This window comes from Grammomys surdaster, unplaced genomic scaffold (genome assembly GCF_004785775.1).
Source record: "Grammomys surdaster isolate TR1022 unplaced genomic scaffold, NIH_TR_1.0 214, whole genome shotgun sequence".
Taxonomy (NCBI): domain Eukaryota; kingdom Metazoa; phylum Chordata; class Mammalia; order Rodentia; family Muridae; genus Grammomys; species Grammomys surdaster.
The window spans coordinates 3,852,605-3,871,216 of record NW_021604659.1 but is presented as its reverse complement, the minus strand read 5'-3'; the positions used below and the strand labels follow the sequence as shown (position 1 = coordinate 3,871,216).

At 47.4% G+C, this 18,612-nt stretch overlaps 1 protein-coding gene across 1 annotated transcript in view; it reads right to left on the bottom strand.

The window, feature by feature from the left end:
- Positions 1–18,612, bottom strand: part of Chst15 (carbohydrate sulfotransferase 15) — a 74,180-nt gene that overhangs the window by 12,913 nt on the left and 42,655 nt on the right. The window contains exons 2-5 of the mRNA XM_028772569.1: positions 14,605–15,595; positions 13,501–13,840; positions 11,391–11,537; positions 7,441–7,597 (exon numbers count right to left, since the gene is read on the bottom strand). Of these exons, the coding sequence (XP_028628402.1) occupies positions 7,441–7,597; positions 11,391–11,537; positions 13,501–13,840; positions 14,605–15,150 (1,190 nt within the window). The 5' untranslated portion in view covers positions 15,151–15,595. The remainder of the gene's footprint in view (positions 1–7,440; positions 7,598–11,390; positions 11,538–13,500; positions 13,841–14,604; positions 15,596–18,612) is intronic.

Here is an 18,612-nt window from a genome sequence, read left to right as displayed (position 1 = left end):
GCAGGTACACACCAAATCACAGCCTTCAATGTCAGGCTCAAATGCCAAAGTACAATGTTCCATGGCTTCACCTGAGAGGGAATGTGCCTTCCAGTGGCTGCTCCATGCTTGACTTCTCAGGGATACATTTTGAGAAAGGGTCCAAAGTCAACACTAGTATAATGACCATTGAGTTTACTGCTGCTGCCTCCTCCTTGTGAGCTGGCTTCCCCCAGAACACTGTTTCCTCTCTCAGCTCCACGACCACCGTCACACACACCCCACCAACCTGACATGTTCTCGTGTCAATGTCTTCATTTCCTCACCAAGAACCCCTGAAAGGTAGACACACTCGTATCTTCCAAATAACTCTCCACCCCATCTCCCAGTGTCATAGTCACGTGAGGGTCATGGGAAATGGGACACTGAGATGGGTGCCAGTGCAGCTGGCCTCAGTCGCCATTTGCCAGCATCCACATTCTAATCACGGATCAATTCCAGACTCTGATATGGTCTATAATCATTATAGATATCTTTCCTACAAGAAAAAAATACCCTTGCCATTTTATATAGCTTAAAAGAAGCTCCTCTGTCTTCCAGAATTACAAACGTGACTATTTCACCAAGAGTTATGATGAGACAGGCCAGGCGGGGTTGGAGAAACGTCTAGGGTTACTTTAGGCCAGACAGGTGACACAAAGAAGGCACAGTTAAGAACATCTAGGTAAGAGATGTACCATATCTAAGTGATACAAGGTTCCTTATTCGCTAGGACACTGAACAGGGGTTTCCTTTCCCTCCCCATTGAGTCCAAGGTTTCTTGAGCAGAAGTAGGTTTTGTGTCTATCTCTGTATCTTCCAGTGTGTCCATCACACCAGAGTTAATGGAATGGGGACAAATCCTCTGGTGACATTACAAGAACTCCTGGCATCCCTGCATCCCAGGGCTTACTACCCACTTGTGATCGTGATGGCAGACAGAGATTCTACATAGATGTCAATCATGGAGAAGTCAAGCGTGGAACAGCCACTGGAAGGAAAATTTCCTCCCAGGTGAAGCCACCAAACGTTGTACTTCTGGATTTGAGCCTGACACTGAAGGCTGTGATTTGGTGTGTGCCTGTGAGCTGAAATGAATGCCTTCTGACATGACCCTTCCTATCAAAATCAGAAGGCTCCAAGACAATCCAGGTCTGGAGTGTAGAACCCTCATTTTGTATGGGTGGCTACCACACCAGAGCTGACCAATGGTTGACATGCACTGGCCTTTTCCTACAACATAGCCCCAGAATCATGTGTGACAAGTCTGGGCAGTCTCCCAAGCTACCCAGAGTCAACTCCCAGATGCTAGCCCATCAGAACACCCCTCCTATTCTCATCTCAGCAGGTAGAGAAACACTTTTCTTGCCCCATGGTGCTTCCTCTACTGTCCCCATTGAATTGCCCTTTGTAAACAGTTTCTGTGGGAAAAATCAGGATGGCCAATGGCCCGGTAAATGTACCCTCAAAATAAACAGCTTGGAAGCTGAAAGATTTAAGTCTTGAAGTCTGTCTTCCAATCATAAGTGGCCCTCATCTGGTGGCCACCCACATATATAGTCTTCACACAGCATCCCAACAAAGACACCAGCTGTTCTGTGGTATGGCTGCTGCAAACAGCTCCTCTCTGCTCAGTGGTCTGAAGTCAATGCTCCCAGGCCTGGAGAGGCCCAGATGGGAGGAAGGTTTTAGCAGCAAGTTATCCCTACCTCAGGTCAAATGTCTGCAGCCACAGCCACTCGGAGGTCTCTCTGGGCCAGCCCCTTCCCTAGTTCAGACTCTACTCTTCTGGATGCTAAAACAAGTGAACAAGGCCAGTCTAGGCTTAGTCCCCCATCTCCTCATCTTTTCTGCTCTCACAAACTTTGCAAAACCAGAAATCTCTCTTCCTTTCTTATAAGAACAGCCCCTCTCCCAAACACACACTTCACTTGAAAGATTCATCTTACCCACAAAGAATTCATATCCAATGGCTAGTAGATGAGAAGTTCCCCAACTATTGACAATGTGAAGCATGATCACAGCTTCCCCCCTCCAAACAAACTATGGAGTCAGTTGATGCCTCTGTGGGATACATCAGAGACCAGAGACCCATCCTTGCTCTGTCAGTCCTGTCTTCACACTCCTCACAGTGTTTTGCTGAATCCGGCTTTATATAATAGCAGCCTTCCGTGCCCATGCTAGGATGGAGCCACCACAGGGGAGATATCCTTGGCTCTGTGAGACCCAGGCATGATGGCTACTTACTCATCACGAAGAGGTAAAGGGCATAAGTGGGGAGAGCCATCTACCTCGAGTGTGTGTGTGTGTGTGTGTGTGTGTGTGTGTGTGTGTGTGTTTCACCCCCCTCTCACCCGCTGACAAAGCTGAGTGAGACAAGATCAAAGCTGAGTGAGACAGTGCTCAGGTGAGCAGGGGCACTGACCTCAATGAACCCTGTGCTCACACCCCACTAGTCATGAGCTCCACGAAGCAGTTGGATGGCTTAGCATCATAGGTGCACGGTGCCTTCAGTGCATCGAGGGTACTCAATAATATTTGGTGAGTGAATGTTATGCATACACATTTAATTTAATAACAGCCTACTTCCCCCATTTCACTGATGAGGAAATAAGACACAGATAGCTTAAGTTATTTGCTTCAGGTGGCGAAGCCATGACTGGCAAGGCTAGGATCTGGAGGCAAGCTGTTTGGGTATCTAGGAGTGGTCCCTATGGCACACCGTACGCATGCACATCTGTGTACACACTCAATGGTAGAAGCTGCTCCCTGCTTGCACACCTCTGCACATTCTGCAGACTATGGGGACTCAATCAAGCCTGCATCCCTATCCAAACGCTTGTTACTGTGTGCTCTCCGTGAGCATGAACGACTACAAAGGAGTGGGCATACTTCATCCAAGGCCTCCTTCCCTTCCTAGTCCATATGTAGGTTAATTACTTACCCAGTCCAGAGGGTCGCTAAAAAGTCAGTTTATATAAGCAGATGAAGAACACAGCTCTTCAGGCTTCAAGGCCCAAGGGATTAAGATCAGGATGGAAGTCTACTTAATTGAGTAGAGCCCTGCTTCCCTGTAGACCCATCATCATGAAATACGGAAAGCAATCTTTCCTGGATGGCCAGTTCTGGGCCTCGCGCTATGACTACACAGAATTAAAAACAAAACTGTAGACATATAAAAAGCCTTAACAGATGGTGCCTGGCCCCTCTCCTAACGTCCCTTGAACAGAAGAAGAATGTGACAGGGGCACTGGAGTTGACGTCTTCCTCATGACCCATGCCTCATGTAGGCTAGGGGAGTGGCCCAGAGTGAAGAAGCTAGCTTTTCTCACAAACAAGAGAGAAAAGAGTGGGCCATTCCAGAGAAGGATTAAGTGAAGGAAATCTCTGCCTGTCTGTTGGTGGCTTCTTTTTAATTAAGTGGACAATTTAGCCCAGGAATCCATTCGCTCTAAATTGTTGCAGTCTCTTACAGAGAGACTTAGACCATGAATTCATGGCCGGCCTCTGCCAGGCAAAGCACCCCCAGCCCATTTCTTCATTATTCCTCTATCGTCCCCCAGGGTGGGGTTGGATTTACTGCTTCTTTCTTTCTCTGGGAACTTAAAAGTCATTAGGATTAGCCTTCTCCAATCCCTGCACGTTCAATCCCTCTGCCTTTAATCAATTAAGAGAAACAAATGCTAACTGTGAATCGGAAACTACGAACGGGCCCTCCTCCACCTCAGCTGACTTGTAGGACTAAACGAACAATTTGGACCAATCCAACTGGCGTGGATCAACCCAAAGCATCTCCCACGTGCCGGAGGCAAAGCCAGAGAACAGCTAAAGTAGGCCAAAGGCCCAGGAGCCAGTTTCACTAATGGGGACATGGGCTCTAGTATTTGTTTCTCCATGAGTAGTCTAAACACACAATATTTATCATTCTTTCCAGCTGAAATAAGAAAGGAGCTGAGCTGGCCACTCCAGATAGGCCATGAGCTATGGGTTTCAAAAGTCGGAATTCCCACTGTTGCATATGTTTGGTAATGTTTAAGAAGTAGCAAACAGCTGCTGCTCTCACTAACTCACAGCACGAGCACGCATGTGACAACCTCCTTCAGGTGCTGGAGCTGACATCATGTTGAAGTTACTCAATCTCTGGGCTATAGGGCGAGTACCAGGTTTCCAAGCACCAAGTGGGACATAAGCACCCAGGAGAAAGGCTAGAGCAGGGATCTGTCTGTGACACACAAAATATGGCAACTGTATTGATTGGGATGGCAGACTGGCAACTGGTCACAATTGATCACAACTGACCTGCTAGCCAACCTCTCCCTTGCTGCTTTGATGACATCATCAGCCATGCTGGAAAAGCCTAGAGGCCAGGGATTGAGGTACCCCTCCAGCTGACTCAGAAAAGAACAGGGGTCTCTGCTCCAACAGCCCTGCAGAAAATCAGTTCTGTCACAACCATGTGAATGTGGGACCTAATCGGCTTCCCTCCCAAGCCTTTGGATGAGACCCCAACCCTTACAGACACCTTAGCTCTGGAGCAGAAAACTCAATGATGAAGCTACTGATCCCCAGAGGGATCCCCAGAAACTCGGAGACAGTAAGTGGGCAGTAGGAGCTGTGACACCTTGGAGCAGTTTGTCACACTGCTAGCTATCCAACACTGCAGGCCACCTGCCTACCACAGGCTCCTACTAGGCATCCTGCCCTCCCCACTTCACACTCCAGTATTATCACACAGGTCACGATACAGCTGATACCTGCAGCCCCGGACCGATCGCTATCGTAGCTTGCCACTCAACAGCTAAGTACCCAGCAGAGCACCTAGCATGCAGCCAGGGCTCAGTAAGTGCTTTCACTGATGACATATTTGTGTTACACTGAGGACAAGAAAGGACGAAAGCTTTCACCTTCAGTTTCTGGGAGAGGTCATTGTTCCTTAAAAAAAAAAAAAAAAAGCAAGAAGGAAACACAGAGCAGGCCAGTTGAACTTCCTACAAGGTAGAGGTCCACAGCCAGGCCAGAAAGGCAGGTAGAGCAGGTCCTAATTCCAGCTATGAGTCTGAGCCTGGCTAGAATGGCTAGCATGACTGTCCTGATGTTCCAGGGCTCGATTTCCTTGCACTCCTGTCCTCAGAGCTGGAAGCACAATACCAGGAAAGGATACGCTGGGTCTCAATCTCCAGCAAGAAGACATATGTCTCTAAATGTGATATCTCCTCTACTCAGGGTAGTTTTCTCCTTCAATTACCATCCATCCTTGCCTGTATGGCAAACTCCTACTCATCCTTTAAAACCCAGCCCAGGAACAGCTCCTCCAATTGAGTGGTCCTCAGTGCTTGGAAGCTGTCTCTCCCTTTTAGCTGTAGTTGGTAGGACCGAGACAAACAGTAGCAACACATCTGTCTCTCCAGCTAGCCTGGGAGTTCCAGTGGACAGGTACTGAGTGGGGCTGATACACACAGGAGCCAGTCAGACAGCTCAATTCTCATCTGTCCAGAGTGCTTGCCAAAGTCTCGGTTCTCCGGCTTTGAAAGTGGGCACTAGCCGACCTTGTTCAGAATTAAGCAACAGGAAGAACAGTAGGGAGGTGTGTAGTAATGAGAAAGAATGTTCTACCAGAGAACTTGGGCTGAGGTGGCATGAGGGATGGAGGAGAAACAGCTGTCAAAATACCTCAGCGGGTGGTGAGGGTCAGTTTCCTCCAGCCTGTCTTCTGCAGTTACATAATCCTGTCCACAGGAATGTACCCCAGCCCAACTGTTCTAGGACAGAAAACCCTAGCCCACTCCATGAAAAGAGGGTCAACTTCCCATCTAGAAGAGAGAGAGCCTTGGTAACAACATGAATTGGTTGCCCCTTGGTGTGGACCCAGAAGGCTGCCCCAGAGAGATGATCCTCTCTCTGTCCAATCATCTTCTAAAGAGCTGGAAGCCTTTTGGAGCCTCGTGGGGATTTGGAAATCCAGCTCAGGCAATGGGAGAGGCAAGCATATGCTCTTGTGCGGTCATGAGAGAAGCTAGGCTGCATATTTACAAGATTGTACTCAAGGAGGCACACGTGTGGCACACGCACGCATCTGAGAGGAAAGAAGTCTGGAAGGATACGCAAGAACACATAACTAATAGTTCTGTGCATGGGAGATCACACATGGGCCAGTTCCTTTAGAGCTTCTAATGCTATAATTCCCTTTATATTTTTACAATAAGCACAGCAATAGTTAAAGTCGGGTCCAGGAAGCCATGCCATCTGAGGAAGAAGTCAAATGGGCACTTCCTAGGGCTGTGGTAATAAAGTGCTACACAGTACTGCCACATGACAAGAAGCTCTTCATCCATCACTCAGGAAGCTAGCTTTGTGAAAACGTAGGTGTGAACAGAGATGGCTTCTCCTGAAGTTCCATGCCTCTCTCCCAGCTTTTAATAAGTGCACCAATCCTTGGCATCCCTTGGCTTGTGGCCACATCCTTCAATCCCTTCACACAGTAAATACCCTAATCCATCTGCAAAGGCCTAATATACAGATAAAGCTACCAGGACCAAGGATTTCAGCATATCTTACTTGGGGCAGGGGTCATAATTCAACCCCTAGGAAAACATGGGAAATGAGGAACGAAGGGCCGTAGGCACTGTCTGCCAGTGTCAGGTAGCTATCAGAGTTTGACATGATTGCATTGGGTGGTATAGCTTGGGAGAATAAATGGGAGCAAGGTGTGGACAAGACAGTTGATCTCCAGCTAGGAAGCTGAGCTGTTCTGACCTAGATTGGCCATCTTGAGTGGAGACCCCTTGTTCCTGGTGTGACAGTATTTGAAGGGCAAGAGCAGATTGAGTAACATAAAAGTCCTGGCTTTAGGTCCTGGCATAAAGGTCCTGGTGGTGTGTGGTTTACTGTGCACATAACATCACCACCCTGGTACTTTCTGTTCAACTGTACCAGCCTGCTTCATTCAGACCTGGGCAAGCCCTGACCTTATCAGACACAGAGCAACCTGTCAGTCACGTACTCCTTTGGTTTCCAGGGAAGCAGGGTACATGTTCAGAGCTGAGGGAGAGCCACCAACTAAAGCAACAAGGAATTCTGGGAGTTAGAACTCTCAGAGAATCCCAACACCCCAGACACTAAGGATATCCCCAAAACCTAACAGCACTTGTATCCTTCATCATCTTGGTCAGAGCCCTCAGAGGCTAACACCCACAGACCACAGTCAAAACTGCTGAGAGAGTAGGCCACAATTTGTTTAAATGCAGGGAGGATTTCCCTAAGAATAACATTTATGTAAGAAGCAGCAGTAACATCACAAGCTATGCTTGTTTATTCTTCTTCTTAAACAAGCAAATCTTAATCTGCAAAGAGATGGAAGCACTGTGTTCCAGAAAGCCCCTTCTTTTCACCAAAAATGCAAAACATGCCCCCCCTCCCACTCACCTCTCCACAGGATCCCTGAGCATGACAATGAGCCTGGCTTCAGGCTGAAAGGCATGGATGAAGTCTTGGGTCAGGAACGGTGGCTCACCGTCTGTGCTGTTGTCATAGAAGAAGGTCCAGGCATTGTTATCCCACATTGTCGAGGCGCTGGCCTCTCCTGCAAACAGACATAGAGCAGATGCTGGGCCACAGAGTATGGGCTCCCACTGTGAGCCAGAGGCCAAGCCTGGCTCCTGTGCCTTCCTCTTAAATAGCCATGACAGGCAAGCTTATCAACCATTGTTGGCAGATGGGACTCTGAGGTCTGATAAAAGGACAACTGGTCCCCATCCCTGCCAGAGCTACCCCACCCCCAGCTTCTTGCCTCAGAAGGGACAAAAATACAACCTTTATTAACACCTAGGACTTTAATTTCACAATATTTAGCATTGCTGGCAGCTCATAGCTCTGTGGCATTTTAAGGGCCCACTGAGAATCTACTAGAAAGTTTCCTTCAAATTGTGTCAGGAAGAGAAAAGTGTCATTTGTTGAAGCTGACCCTCCAGTGGAAAGCTGGATGCAATTCACATCTATCTTTCCATGGAACCATAACATTTAGTCACGGGGACAATCTCTAGGACCAAATGAGAGGAAGATTTTGCCAAAAGCCCAGGGGTTCTGAGTCTCAACCCCTGCTTCCTAAAATGGCCAGCTGTCTACTGCCCATCCCTCATCTCCTGTTCTTCATACAGCTAGTACATCATGCTGGGTGGATGAACAGGGGCCAACTCTGTTTAATCAGTGTCTGCCCCGACAGGAGGATGAAACTGAAGTAAAGCTTTGGGGAGAGAGGTGAGGCCAAGACCCAGACACTTAAACAACAGACGCTTGGATAATTGAACCAGTTGTTGCTGCTGCTGCTGCTGCTGTTGTGCACGAGTGGGAAGGTGGGGAAAGGACATCTGTATCCCTACGTGCACACATATGTCTACCCGCTCATAAAGACCAGACAAGGAATATCTATCTCCCTTTACTGCTCAACCTTTTTGAATCGGGGTCTCTCACCGAGCCCAGAGATTGCCAATTGCCTCGACAGGCTGTCCAGCAAGCCCTAGGATGCCTCTGCCTCCACTTCCTCAACACTGGGATTATAGAAGTATATAGCCATGCCCAGCTTTCTCATGGTGCCGGAAATCCGAACTCAGGCCCTCATGCTTGTGTAAGTGCTTGCAAATAAGCCATCTTCCCAGCCGAATTTCTCTTGTTCTGTGACTGCAGAAATGTACAAGGAAAGGGACTATGAGGACCCAGGCAGAGGACTTCCGGTTCCCAGGCTTCCATGCCAGCACAGTCCTTCAGGATGAGGAACCCAGTCAGCTCTCCACTTGATTTCTGGACATACACCATGTGCCACATGCCACTCATTCAGGGACAGTCTGAGCTAAATGAGCCTCTCCAGTCAGTGATAAGCACATTATAGTCAAGAGTGAAGGCAGTAGGCTCTGTATCTTCTGCTTAGTTTCCGATCATGTCAGGTGAACACTTCCAACCTAGCCCTCTTTCCTTTCTTAGGGTTTTTTTTAACATAACAAAGAGAGAAAAGACAAGTCAATCAAACATCCTTTGGCAAATCTGCTCCAGATGAAGTAAGCAATAGGAAATGCAAGTGGAGTGTCTGGAAAAAAAATTGCCACAAATTCTGTCAGATCTCAAAAGGGAGCTACTTCTAGAACCATGCAGGCATTGGTCCATCTTCTCGTCTCTTTGTCCACCCAGCCTTCATTCTTGCCCCACATTGTCTAGGCACTGGGATAGATGAGGAAAACAAGACAGGCATAGACTACCTCCTCGAAGAGGAAATCAGAAATTCCAGAAGCCATCAGTTACCAAGTGAGTGGACAAGAATGAGGAACCTTGCAGGCAGAGCCTTTCAGCATCCCCAGCCCCACAGAACCTGGCTGCCTCAGTCATGAGCCCCTGAGTATCTCTCCTGTCAGTAGATGCTGAGAGGATAGACCTCCTCTGGCCAATGGCCCATCACCCAAGGTGATGTGACCCTTTGAACTCTACCAAGGCCTTCATTGGGAGGCAGATCTGAAAAAAGCTGAGTCATATTCCAGGGCTGGGAGAAGCAGGGTCTTGACCTGCTCCAATAATCCCATCTTATAGACCTGTAGAGCAGATGAAAACAAAGGCCTGAGTTATCATGTAGCACAGAGCTGGCTGGTGACACAAGCAGAGCCAGATGCCATCTTGTTATCTGCTTCTCCACACTGCCTGTCACACCAAAAGGCTCTCATAAGACACAGCACCAAGCCTGGCTTGGAGTAAATATCAGCATGGCATTTTTATTTCTTGTTCTTTTTCAAATATAGCAGTAATTCTAATTAGGAACCCAAACAAAGGCTTTCCTCTCTCATTCATTTTCTAAGTCTGTTTCTTGGTTTTGTGGAGAATATTTTTAGCTCTTTCATAGATCCTGAGATTTCCCCTGAGGCATATGGTATGGGAGTCTCAGCAAAATATTAATTAGACTTATTAAATGGGGTATTTGCACCCCTGAGTTTGAAATTAAAAAAAAAAGCTAACAGCCAATTCATAGTGTAGGTGTGAGGGTGGGTAGACTACATTCCCAGTGGATCCCAGAGATTTTACTTATGAATTTTAAGAAAAAAAAATTGATCCTCTGATCAGTCTGGGCTTTGGCAGGAGCCAGAATCTCCTCAGAGTCAGATACAGGGTCCTCAGCCAAGCAGCTGGTCACAATCCATCCTACTCACTGAGAGATTCATCGGATTTAGAGAATCAAAATGTAATGGATCCAGGAACACAAAATAGATCATTGCCTCGGGGAACGAATTTAAGTGAAACATATGATTCAATTTCTCCTTTTCAGAAGGCGTTGGAGATAAACGTCTCATCCCAGGCTGAATCTGATGAAGTGTTCTTTCGGGTGAAATGAGTCTAGCATCCAAAGCCCAGTCAGGCCTGGAGATGGCAATGCCCCACTGTGTGCTGTCATTTGCTGAGGGAGGCTTCAGGTATGCTCGACATTTTAAAGAATGCAAAGGACGAAGGGAGGGTGAAGGAACAAATATGCTAATTTGATTAGCTGCAGTAATCATTCATCACATGTGTGTATCAAAATGTACGTATCTAAATATAAACAACTATCTTTTTTAGATGGGAGGGAGGTTATGTGTGTGTATATGTGAGAGAGACAGAGACAGAGACAGAGAGACAGAGATTGTGTGTGTAGCTCTGGCTGTACTGGAACTCACTCTGTAGACCAGGCTGGCCTTGAACTCAAGAGATCCGCCTGCCTCTGCCTCCCAAGTGCTGGGATTACAGGTGTGCGCCACCACCACCTAGCTTACATTGTTTGCTTCTTTTGTTCAGCTTTGCTCGGTTTTGTTTTGTTGAGGCAGGGTCTTGGTAATGAGCCAAAGCAAGCCTCAAACTCAAGATTCTCCTGCCTCCGTGTCCTGAGCACATGCTGCTCAAAAAACTTCATTCTGAGTGCTCAAAGGCACTTGGGTTACCCAGAGACTCGTCCCAGGGGGTGCAGAGCTCTGCTGAGGCAGAGAGGAGATACTGCCTCCTTCCTGCAACCCTGGCACCCAATCAGTGGCTAATGAGGAAGCTAACTCCAGTCAGGGCATCGTGAGAGGAGGGAAAGCACACCTGCTTAATTTAAGGAAAAACAAAGAAATGGTAGCTCTCTTTAAAAAGCCATTTCAGCCATCCTTGAGTCTGCACAGAATAAGCAAGCTCATTAAATGTTTCTGCTTTATAGTAACAGTATAAATGGTGTGACACTTTTACCTGGGGCTAACAGTGACAACCACAGTAGGAAGGGACTCACCTGCAAACACTGCAGGTAAGACAGAGCTGGCCCCAGAACATGAACCAGGACCCCAAAGAGTCTGCTTCTGCCAGCTCTCCTGAAGCTACCCAGAAGCCATACCTACCAATAATGATCTTATTCATCTTGCTCGGCTGCTCAGCAGAGGCAGCCTGCAGTCCTTGATGGATCTGGTGTGCAGCCAAGTCAAAGAGGTCCAGATAATCTTCCACAGGGTAGCGGTCTCGAAGTCCATCCCTCAGGCGGACAATTCCTACCAGAACCAAAGGTAAGTTACTGAAGACAATGTTGCCACTGATAAGGTCCAGAGAAGGACAGAAAGGTCAAGGAGACCTAACGTTATCAGCAAAAGGTTTGATGCAGGTAAACTTCTCGGGGAGGCCCATAGCTGTGGGATGGAGAAATCTGTCAATGCCTGCCTGTTTCAATGTGTACATACCTCACAGGGAGAAAGACACCAATTACCACTGCCACTGGGTAGTAGCCACTTAAAAGATGCCACATCTACTCAAGAGATAGAAAAGGGATACATAGAGGGCTAGAGTTGAGAACTGCTTAACATTTTCACCAAGAGATTAAAGCAAGCACGCAATGGTGCACCTAGGATTTGGTGGTGTGCCAAATATGGAGAAGAACAAAAGGAAGGCAGCAAGGAAGTAGCATCCCATCACCTCCAAAGTGTCTCTTTCTTCAGTGTCCAACAGGTTCTCTATAGGGATGTATTCCATCAAGCAACCATGGTGAACTGACAGTGTTGTTAGTACCTTCCGTGGACACAGACTCTGGCATAAGCCACACACATCTGAAATTTTCTCCCTGTCTTAAAATAGCTCATAAACATTTCAAAAACATACACTGCCCAGCACCACAGCTACCAAAGTTACTGCAAAACAGAAAGAGAACAGTTCTGGCCAAAATAACAAGAGATTCAAGGTGACATTGAATACGAGCAGCAGAGGTCTGCCCTGTCCTTCCCTCCTTCCTGCCAGGAGAAAGCTGTTTCTCTTTAGGAGAAACACTGGGCGTGGTGGGAAAGCATGCGTTAGACCTTGGCTACTTGGTGGCTACTGTAGCCTGCCTGCCTCCACACCCACATGCAGCCACTCCAGAATGAAGAGCAAAAGGGTGATACTGAACATTTGTCAGGAACAATTTAGTCTAAGGGAAACGTCTAAGATTCTCTTCTAGTGACCTGGGTCCTTTTATGTGGAAACTGCCTTCATGGCCCGCCCAGACTTTGGCAGACAACAGGTCATGTATCACCCATTAGCTTCAGTGACCAAATGTCTCCTGGCAGAAAGAAAAGGTTATGGACAGGAAACAGTGACCGAGGGCCACAGGGTGCCTGGGGCTGGGTGGAACAGAAACCAGCCTGCAAGGAGGGGGAGGGCAGGCGGGGCTCACAGTGAACCTTGTTGACCAGGGGAGAACATATCCCCACTGCATTGTAAACACATGAGGTAGACAGGGCAGGTCATACAGCTGGAGCCTGAAGCTGTGTTCCTCCAGGTGTGCTGGCATCAGTAAAGCAGCCCAGGGCTGAGTGCCAGCCACCCCAGTCCCTGGCATATTTTGAACCCCGCTAAGGTTGAGTGCACACACACACACACCAACTCCACCAGAAGCTTCCATTCTGCACATGACCCCTTGCCCTGCACACATCTAGCATTCAACCAGTGGTCACTAAGTGGGTCTTTGCCTGTGAAGTCCTGTTTGGTTTGAGGTATTCCCCAGAGGCTGATGTGCTGGCTTGGAAAGGCTGGTACCCATGGTGAGATGCTGAGGATCATGGAACCCTTTAACAAGCAGGGTACAATGGAAAACGATTACAGGTGGGGAGCTTTGCCTGGAAAGAGTTTACTGCTATTCTTTTGCAGTGACTATGTTCCTGTGAATGTGGGTTATTATAAAGCCAGGCCCCACCATGAACTTGGCCTCTGCTACATGTGGCTAGTCACCTTTTCCTTTCTCTGCCATCTTGTGATGCAGCCAACAGCCTCTCACCAGGGCATCAGCAACAGACTTTTTGGAACCTTTAGTCCCTAGAATCATGAACCAAATAAACGCTGGCATTTTGTTGTTATAACTGTCTAATGACAAGTGTCATGCCTCTGAATCTCAATATACCTTCTCTCCAACCTTACCATGATGTGCCCTCACCATCCACAATGTGCATCCACAGAATAACTGAGAAAAACATGAGAGCCAACACTCACCAAAGCGCTTCCGGGTCCACCAGTGGGGCTCCTTGATGGCTGAGAATTTCACTTCTGGATGCAGCCGGAGGCGGTCATAGAGGTCAGTGGTCCCACATTTGGGCTGCCCAATGATGTAGAAGTGAGGCAGGCAGCGCAGGCGGAAGTGCTTGCCGCGCACATGGGACAGGTGGCCCCAGAAAGCCTTTCGCAGAGTGTCAAAGGTAGAGCGGAACCGCTTGGAGTAGAGCACGTAGGAATTGGTCAGGTAGGGGTCAGTGGTGTTCCTGCCGGAGAACTCCTCATACCAACAAGGGCTCTTGCTAGTAGGAAGGAATTTTTTGGGGATTACAGAAAACATCTGCAATCAAAGAACAAAGGAGACAGACACAACAGAAGAAAGCAATTAGTAGGAACATTCTGAACTAGGAGTGGTGACCCACATCTGTAATCCCTGCCCTTGGGAAGCAGAAGCAGGTGGGTCTCTGTGAGTTCAAGGCCAGCATGGTCTACAGAGTGAGTTGCAGGACAGCCTAGGCTACATAGAGAGACTCTGTCTCGAAAAACAACAAAATCTAAATGGTGTGTGGCTGGAGAGGTGGCTCCAGAGTTGAGAGTGTATACTGCTCTTCTACAAGATCAGATGTGCTCCCTGTACCCACAGCAGGCAGCTCACAACCACTTGGGATTCCAGCTCCAGGGGATGAGGCTTCTACTCTGGTTTCCAAGGGCAACTGCTCTCACATGAACACACCCCTACACAGGCATACACATGTACACATGGCTAAAAATAAATCTTTAAAAAAATATACTTAATACTGGTGATCTACAAAAGCAACTGGAACCGCCATGACCCCATTCCAGGCAAGGCCCCATATGCACTGATGAGAGGAGATCATCTTTAAGCATCTATAAAGCCATTTGGGACAGCAAATTCCCTCCCTGGTATTTCCACAGCATAAGTACACTGAGCTTTCTCATCCCCCAGGCTGCCGAATTATCCTTGCAGTAAGACATCCAGGAAATGCCTGTCATGTTTCACTTGTGTTCCCAAAGATGGTGGTAGGGAAGGAAGCATCCGTTCTTTAAAAAGTCAATCATCAAGACTGACAGGAGGCTACTCACGTGCAACTCTTGTCTCTTGAGATCTTGTAAGTCCGGGAGCTGCCTGGTTGTGAACTCAATCCTGGCAGCGATGCTGTCGACAATCAGTTTAATGCTCGGATAGTCCTTCACAAAGGAGATGTTATTTACAGAAGGCTGGTAGTGATGCTCTTTCACGTCACTCGGGTTCTCGCTGTCCATCACACTGGGGCTGCTGGGAAAGCCCCCATAGTGGAAAGGGGAGGAAATCAGAAGTTCCTGATGAGCCCCGGAAAGGATGTAAGAAGCCATCACCAAGGTCATTGTTATCAATCCAAAGACCAGGCTACATCGCTTTCCCTTCCTGAAGCGCAAGAACCCACCCCAGTTTTCATTGCCCTCAGTCCTCACTTCGAGAACAGCAAGCAAGTTCATCTGCTTACTGTCCACACGAAACAGAATTTTGTTTTCTCCTTTGCAAGTGGGGCACGCCTGATGACTGTGATGGGGGCCTCCTTGGCAGGCAACTTGCTGTTTGTGTGTGTCTTCGGGGAACAGCTGGATGCAACAATTAATGCAGTGCCTCATGGTAGAGTCCTTGGACAGCTGGCTTAGAGAGCCATGGGCCAGCCCTCGAGGAGTCCGCTGAGAAATTTTAAGGGTGTCCCGTGATGACAGAAGACAATGGGAAGGCACAAGCGACAGAAATGAATGAGGAAGAGAGCAAGACGCACTAGAGAACGAGGCGCATTCTTTGGTTCAGACACAAAGGGCAACAACACAAGAGCGAATTCCAATAGTCTGCTCTGCACCAGCCATGCAACACGGAAGTGACCACAGGTTTGGAGGCGACTCTGCTCGTGCTTCAGGTTTTTCCCATGGCACCAAAGAAAGTTGGAGTGGCATCAGTGGAGAGCATGGAGCCACACTGAAGATGAGGAGACATTATGGGCTCCTGGTTGACAGGTCGACTGGCATGCCTTCAGAATATTTTCTCTTCGTGGGGAGCAGATTCCTACTAGTGCCAGGTGACCTAAACATAAAGAAAGACAAGTTTTGTTGCACTGTGTGGTAACTACGACAGCATAGGAGTTGATTCCCAGAGAAGAGCAGGTGTTTATCTCAACTCTTCCACCTCTCCGTTTCAGCCACACTTATTTGTTCAGAAGCAACTCACAGACCATATAAAATAAATGGAGGTGTTTGGGGCCTTTGTACTTGGGTTTGGGGTTCATTTCTGTCACCAAATGTCCCATGTACCCTCCAGGGCCTCTGCTTTCACATATCTGAGCTATGGCATCCCAGAGTCTCAAGATTGTGTAACTACAGTCAGATTCATGCACAGTCAGTATCGTAGTTAGGTTTCTGCTGCTATGATAAAACACCATGACCAAAAGCAACTTGGGGAGGCAAGGACTATTTAATCTTACATTTTCACATCACAGTACATCACTGAAAGAAGTCAGGTCAGGAACTCAAGGCTGGAACCCAGAGGTAAGGACTGAAGCAGAGACCATGGAGAAAACCCTGCTTACTGGCTTGCTCCTCATGGCTTGCTCAGCCCGTTTTCTTACACAACCCAGGACCAACAGCTGAGGAGTGGTACCACCCAGAGTGAGCTGGGCTTTGTCAGAAAGTGCTCTAAAGGCATGCCTGCAGGCCAGTCTGATGGAGGAGGAGTTTTCACAATTGAGGTTTCTTTTTCCACATAACTTCAGCTTTTGTCAAGTTGAAGAGAGAGGTGGGGTGGGGAGAGGGAGAGAGAGATGACTGAGAGGGAGAGGGAGAGAGGAGCGAAGGATGGAGGGAGGAAGGAAGGGAGGAAAGAAAGAGAACCAAGACCATCAATGACTTCCAATTTGAAGAATGAATCAAAGTACCATTTTTTAACTCTGAATAACGGTAAGGAGGGTGATGGGAAGCAGAGGGAAGCCCAGGGACCCAGGGACCCAGGGACTCAGGCTGCCTCTTCACAGCTTCTGCAGTCCCTCAGCTACAGTTTAGGAAGCAAAAATTAATGAAAATTTTAGCAACAATGATATGATCCTCTTCTTCAGTCAAGTGTATCATTTAAAAAAAAAAACCAACCCATCTGGCTTTAAGTTACTAAGCAATTAAAGCCAGTGTATAGTATTCCCCAGAGCCATGGGACACCTCAGACCCTGAAGTCATTTCTCACTTTCCTCATCCCTGGAAAGACACGATTCTTAAAAATCCATTAACATAATGCCATGGATCTAAAATGTATTTTTTCCCAAATGACACTTCTTTGGAGATGTCATTAAAGGCCAATGGATGAACTAATGAAAGATCTTGACGTGGTTTCTAGCTGCCACAAACGCACACCCACGGACTGTGTGACTTTAATCTCGTCAACGTCTCTGAGTTCTCATTTCCTCAAGGACTGTAAAACTAGAATAATAACAGTTCTTCCTTGTGACTTTTTTAAGGCACGGAATTAATGGGTGTCAAGAGTTTGCATAGGCCCGACATGTGTCTAGTGACCCAGTAAACGAACACAACACAGATAACAGCATCATCACTGGCCACATCATAATCTTTAATGGTCAGCAAGTTCTAAAAACGTATAATATGCAATTCCACATAGGAGACCCTAAGCCACATTCTTTTCCCTTAAGGTGACAATTACCCAAGGGTGGTAGACTCACATCCCATTGTCCTCACACACACCTCAAAGAACCCTCTGTCCCCAGAGAAGTAGCACTAACTAAACCTTCCTTACAGACTCTATATATTGGCCAGAGATCTAAAGTCACAACCCTACAGTAGAAACCTTCATGTCACTTGGATCCAAAGCCTACATTTCCTTGAAATACACTGGCAAAGAATTAGCAAAGTGGCGTTTCTTCCACCCACAGAGTATTCTGTACACTGCCAGCATTTGTACTTAAATATTTAGAGGAGACGTGCACTGGATAAATTCGATACAGTTCATTACAGTGGCACTTTGTGGATTGCTCAGATGCAAACGAAACTTGCGAATCCACAGCTAGGAATATAATAAACAAACATTGCATCGTACAGGACTAGGGAGATGATTCGGTGGATAAAGCATTTGTTACATAAGCGTAATGACCTTAGATCCCCAGAACCCACACTTTAACTCATTTCGTTTTATGGAAGATATGAGGCAGAGGCAAGAGAATTATCAGAAGTTTGTGGGCTGTTTAACCTAGTATATGCAACAGTGAACAGGAGAGACTCTGCCTCAAAGAAGGTGAGAGACCAGGACTGGCATCTGAGATCATCTGACCTCCACATACGTACCATAGTATGTGCCCAAAACTCACTCACACACACACATACACACACACAGAAACACGAACGAGCATGCACACACACACGCATACATGCTTTACAGGGTTGTTCATGGAATTATCACTAAAACCAGGAGGCCAGATTGAGAAGTACTGGTCTGAGGGGCTAAGAGTCAGGCAGAGCCTGGGACACCAGGAGAAGCAGTCTTGAGAATAGGAGGAGACTCCCTGGGACCAAGCTGGGTCCCTCTCCTCCCTGAGGACAGCTGGTAGGGCAAGCCAGGAGCCTCTGCTTCCAGCTTGCTCCTTCACCCCTGACCCACCACTGGGTACAAACAATTTTTCCAAATTAAAGAAACAAAAGGGCAAGATCCCCCGCTTGGAAAACTCCATCCCTGAAGCCAAGAAAACATTTTTTTAATCCACTCATCAAAGACAAGGCCAAGGCAGAGTTAAAATGAGTCTACAAGCAGGGACTCAGTGGGAGGGTGTTCACACTCTTCTGTCTCACTGTTAGTTTTTGTTTTTCATTTTGTTTGTTTGTTTGTTTTTTAAGAATGAAAGGAGGAAAAAAACTAACAAGAACTTTGAAGCCACAGAACAAGAATGTAGAACATCTGAACCCAACAGAATGGGCAAAACATTCCTAACCAAGAGCTAAGCTATCTTATTTCAAGCAAAGTAAATAAATCCCGGGACTGGGGGAGGCTGACAGTCTTAATGGGGGTGGATGGGACGGAAGACAGGCTCAAACACGTTCGGTGTTCCTCTG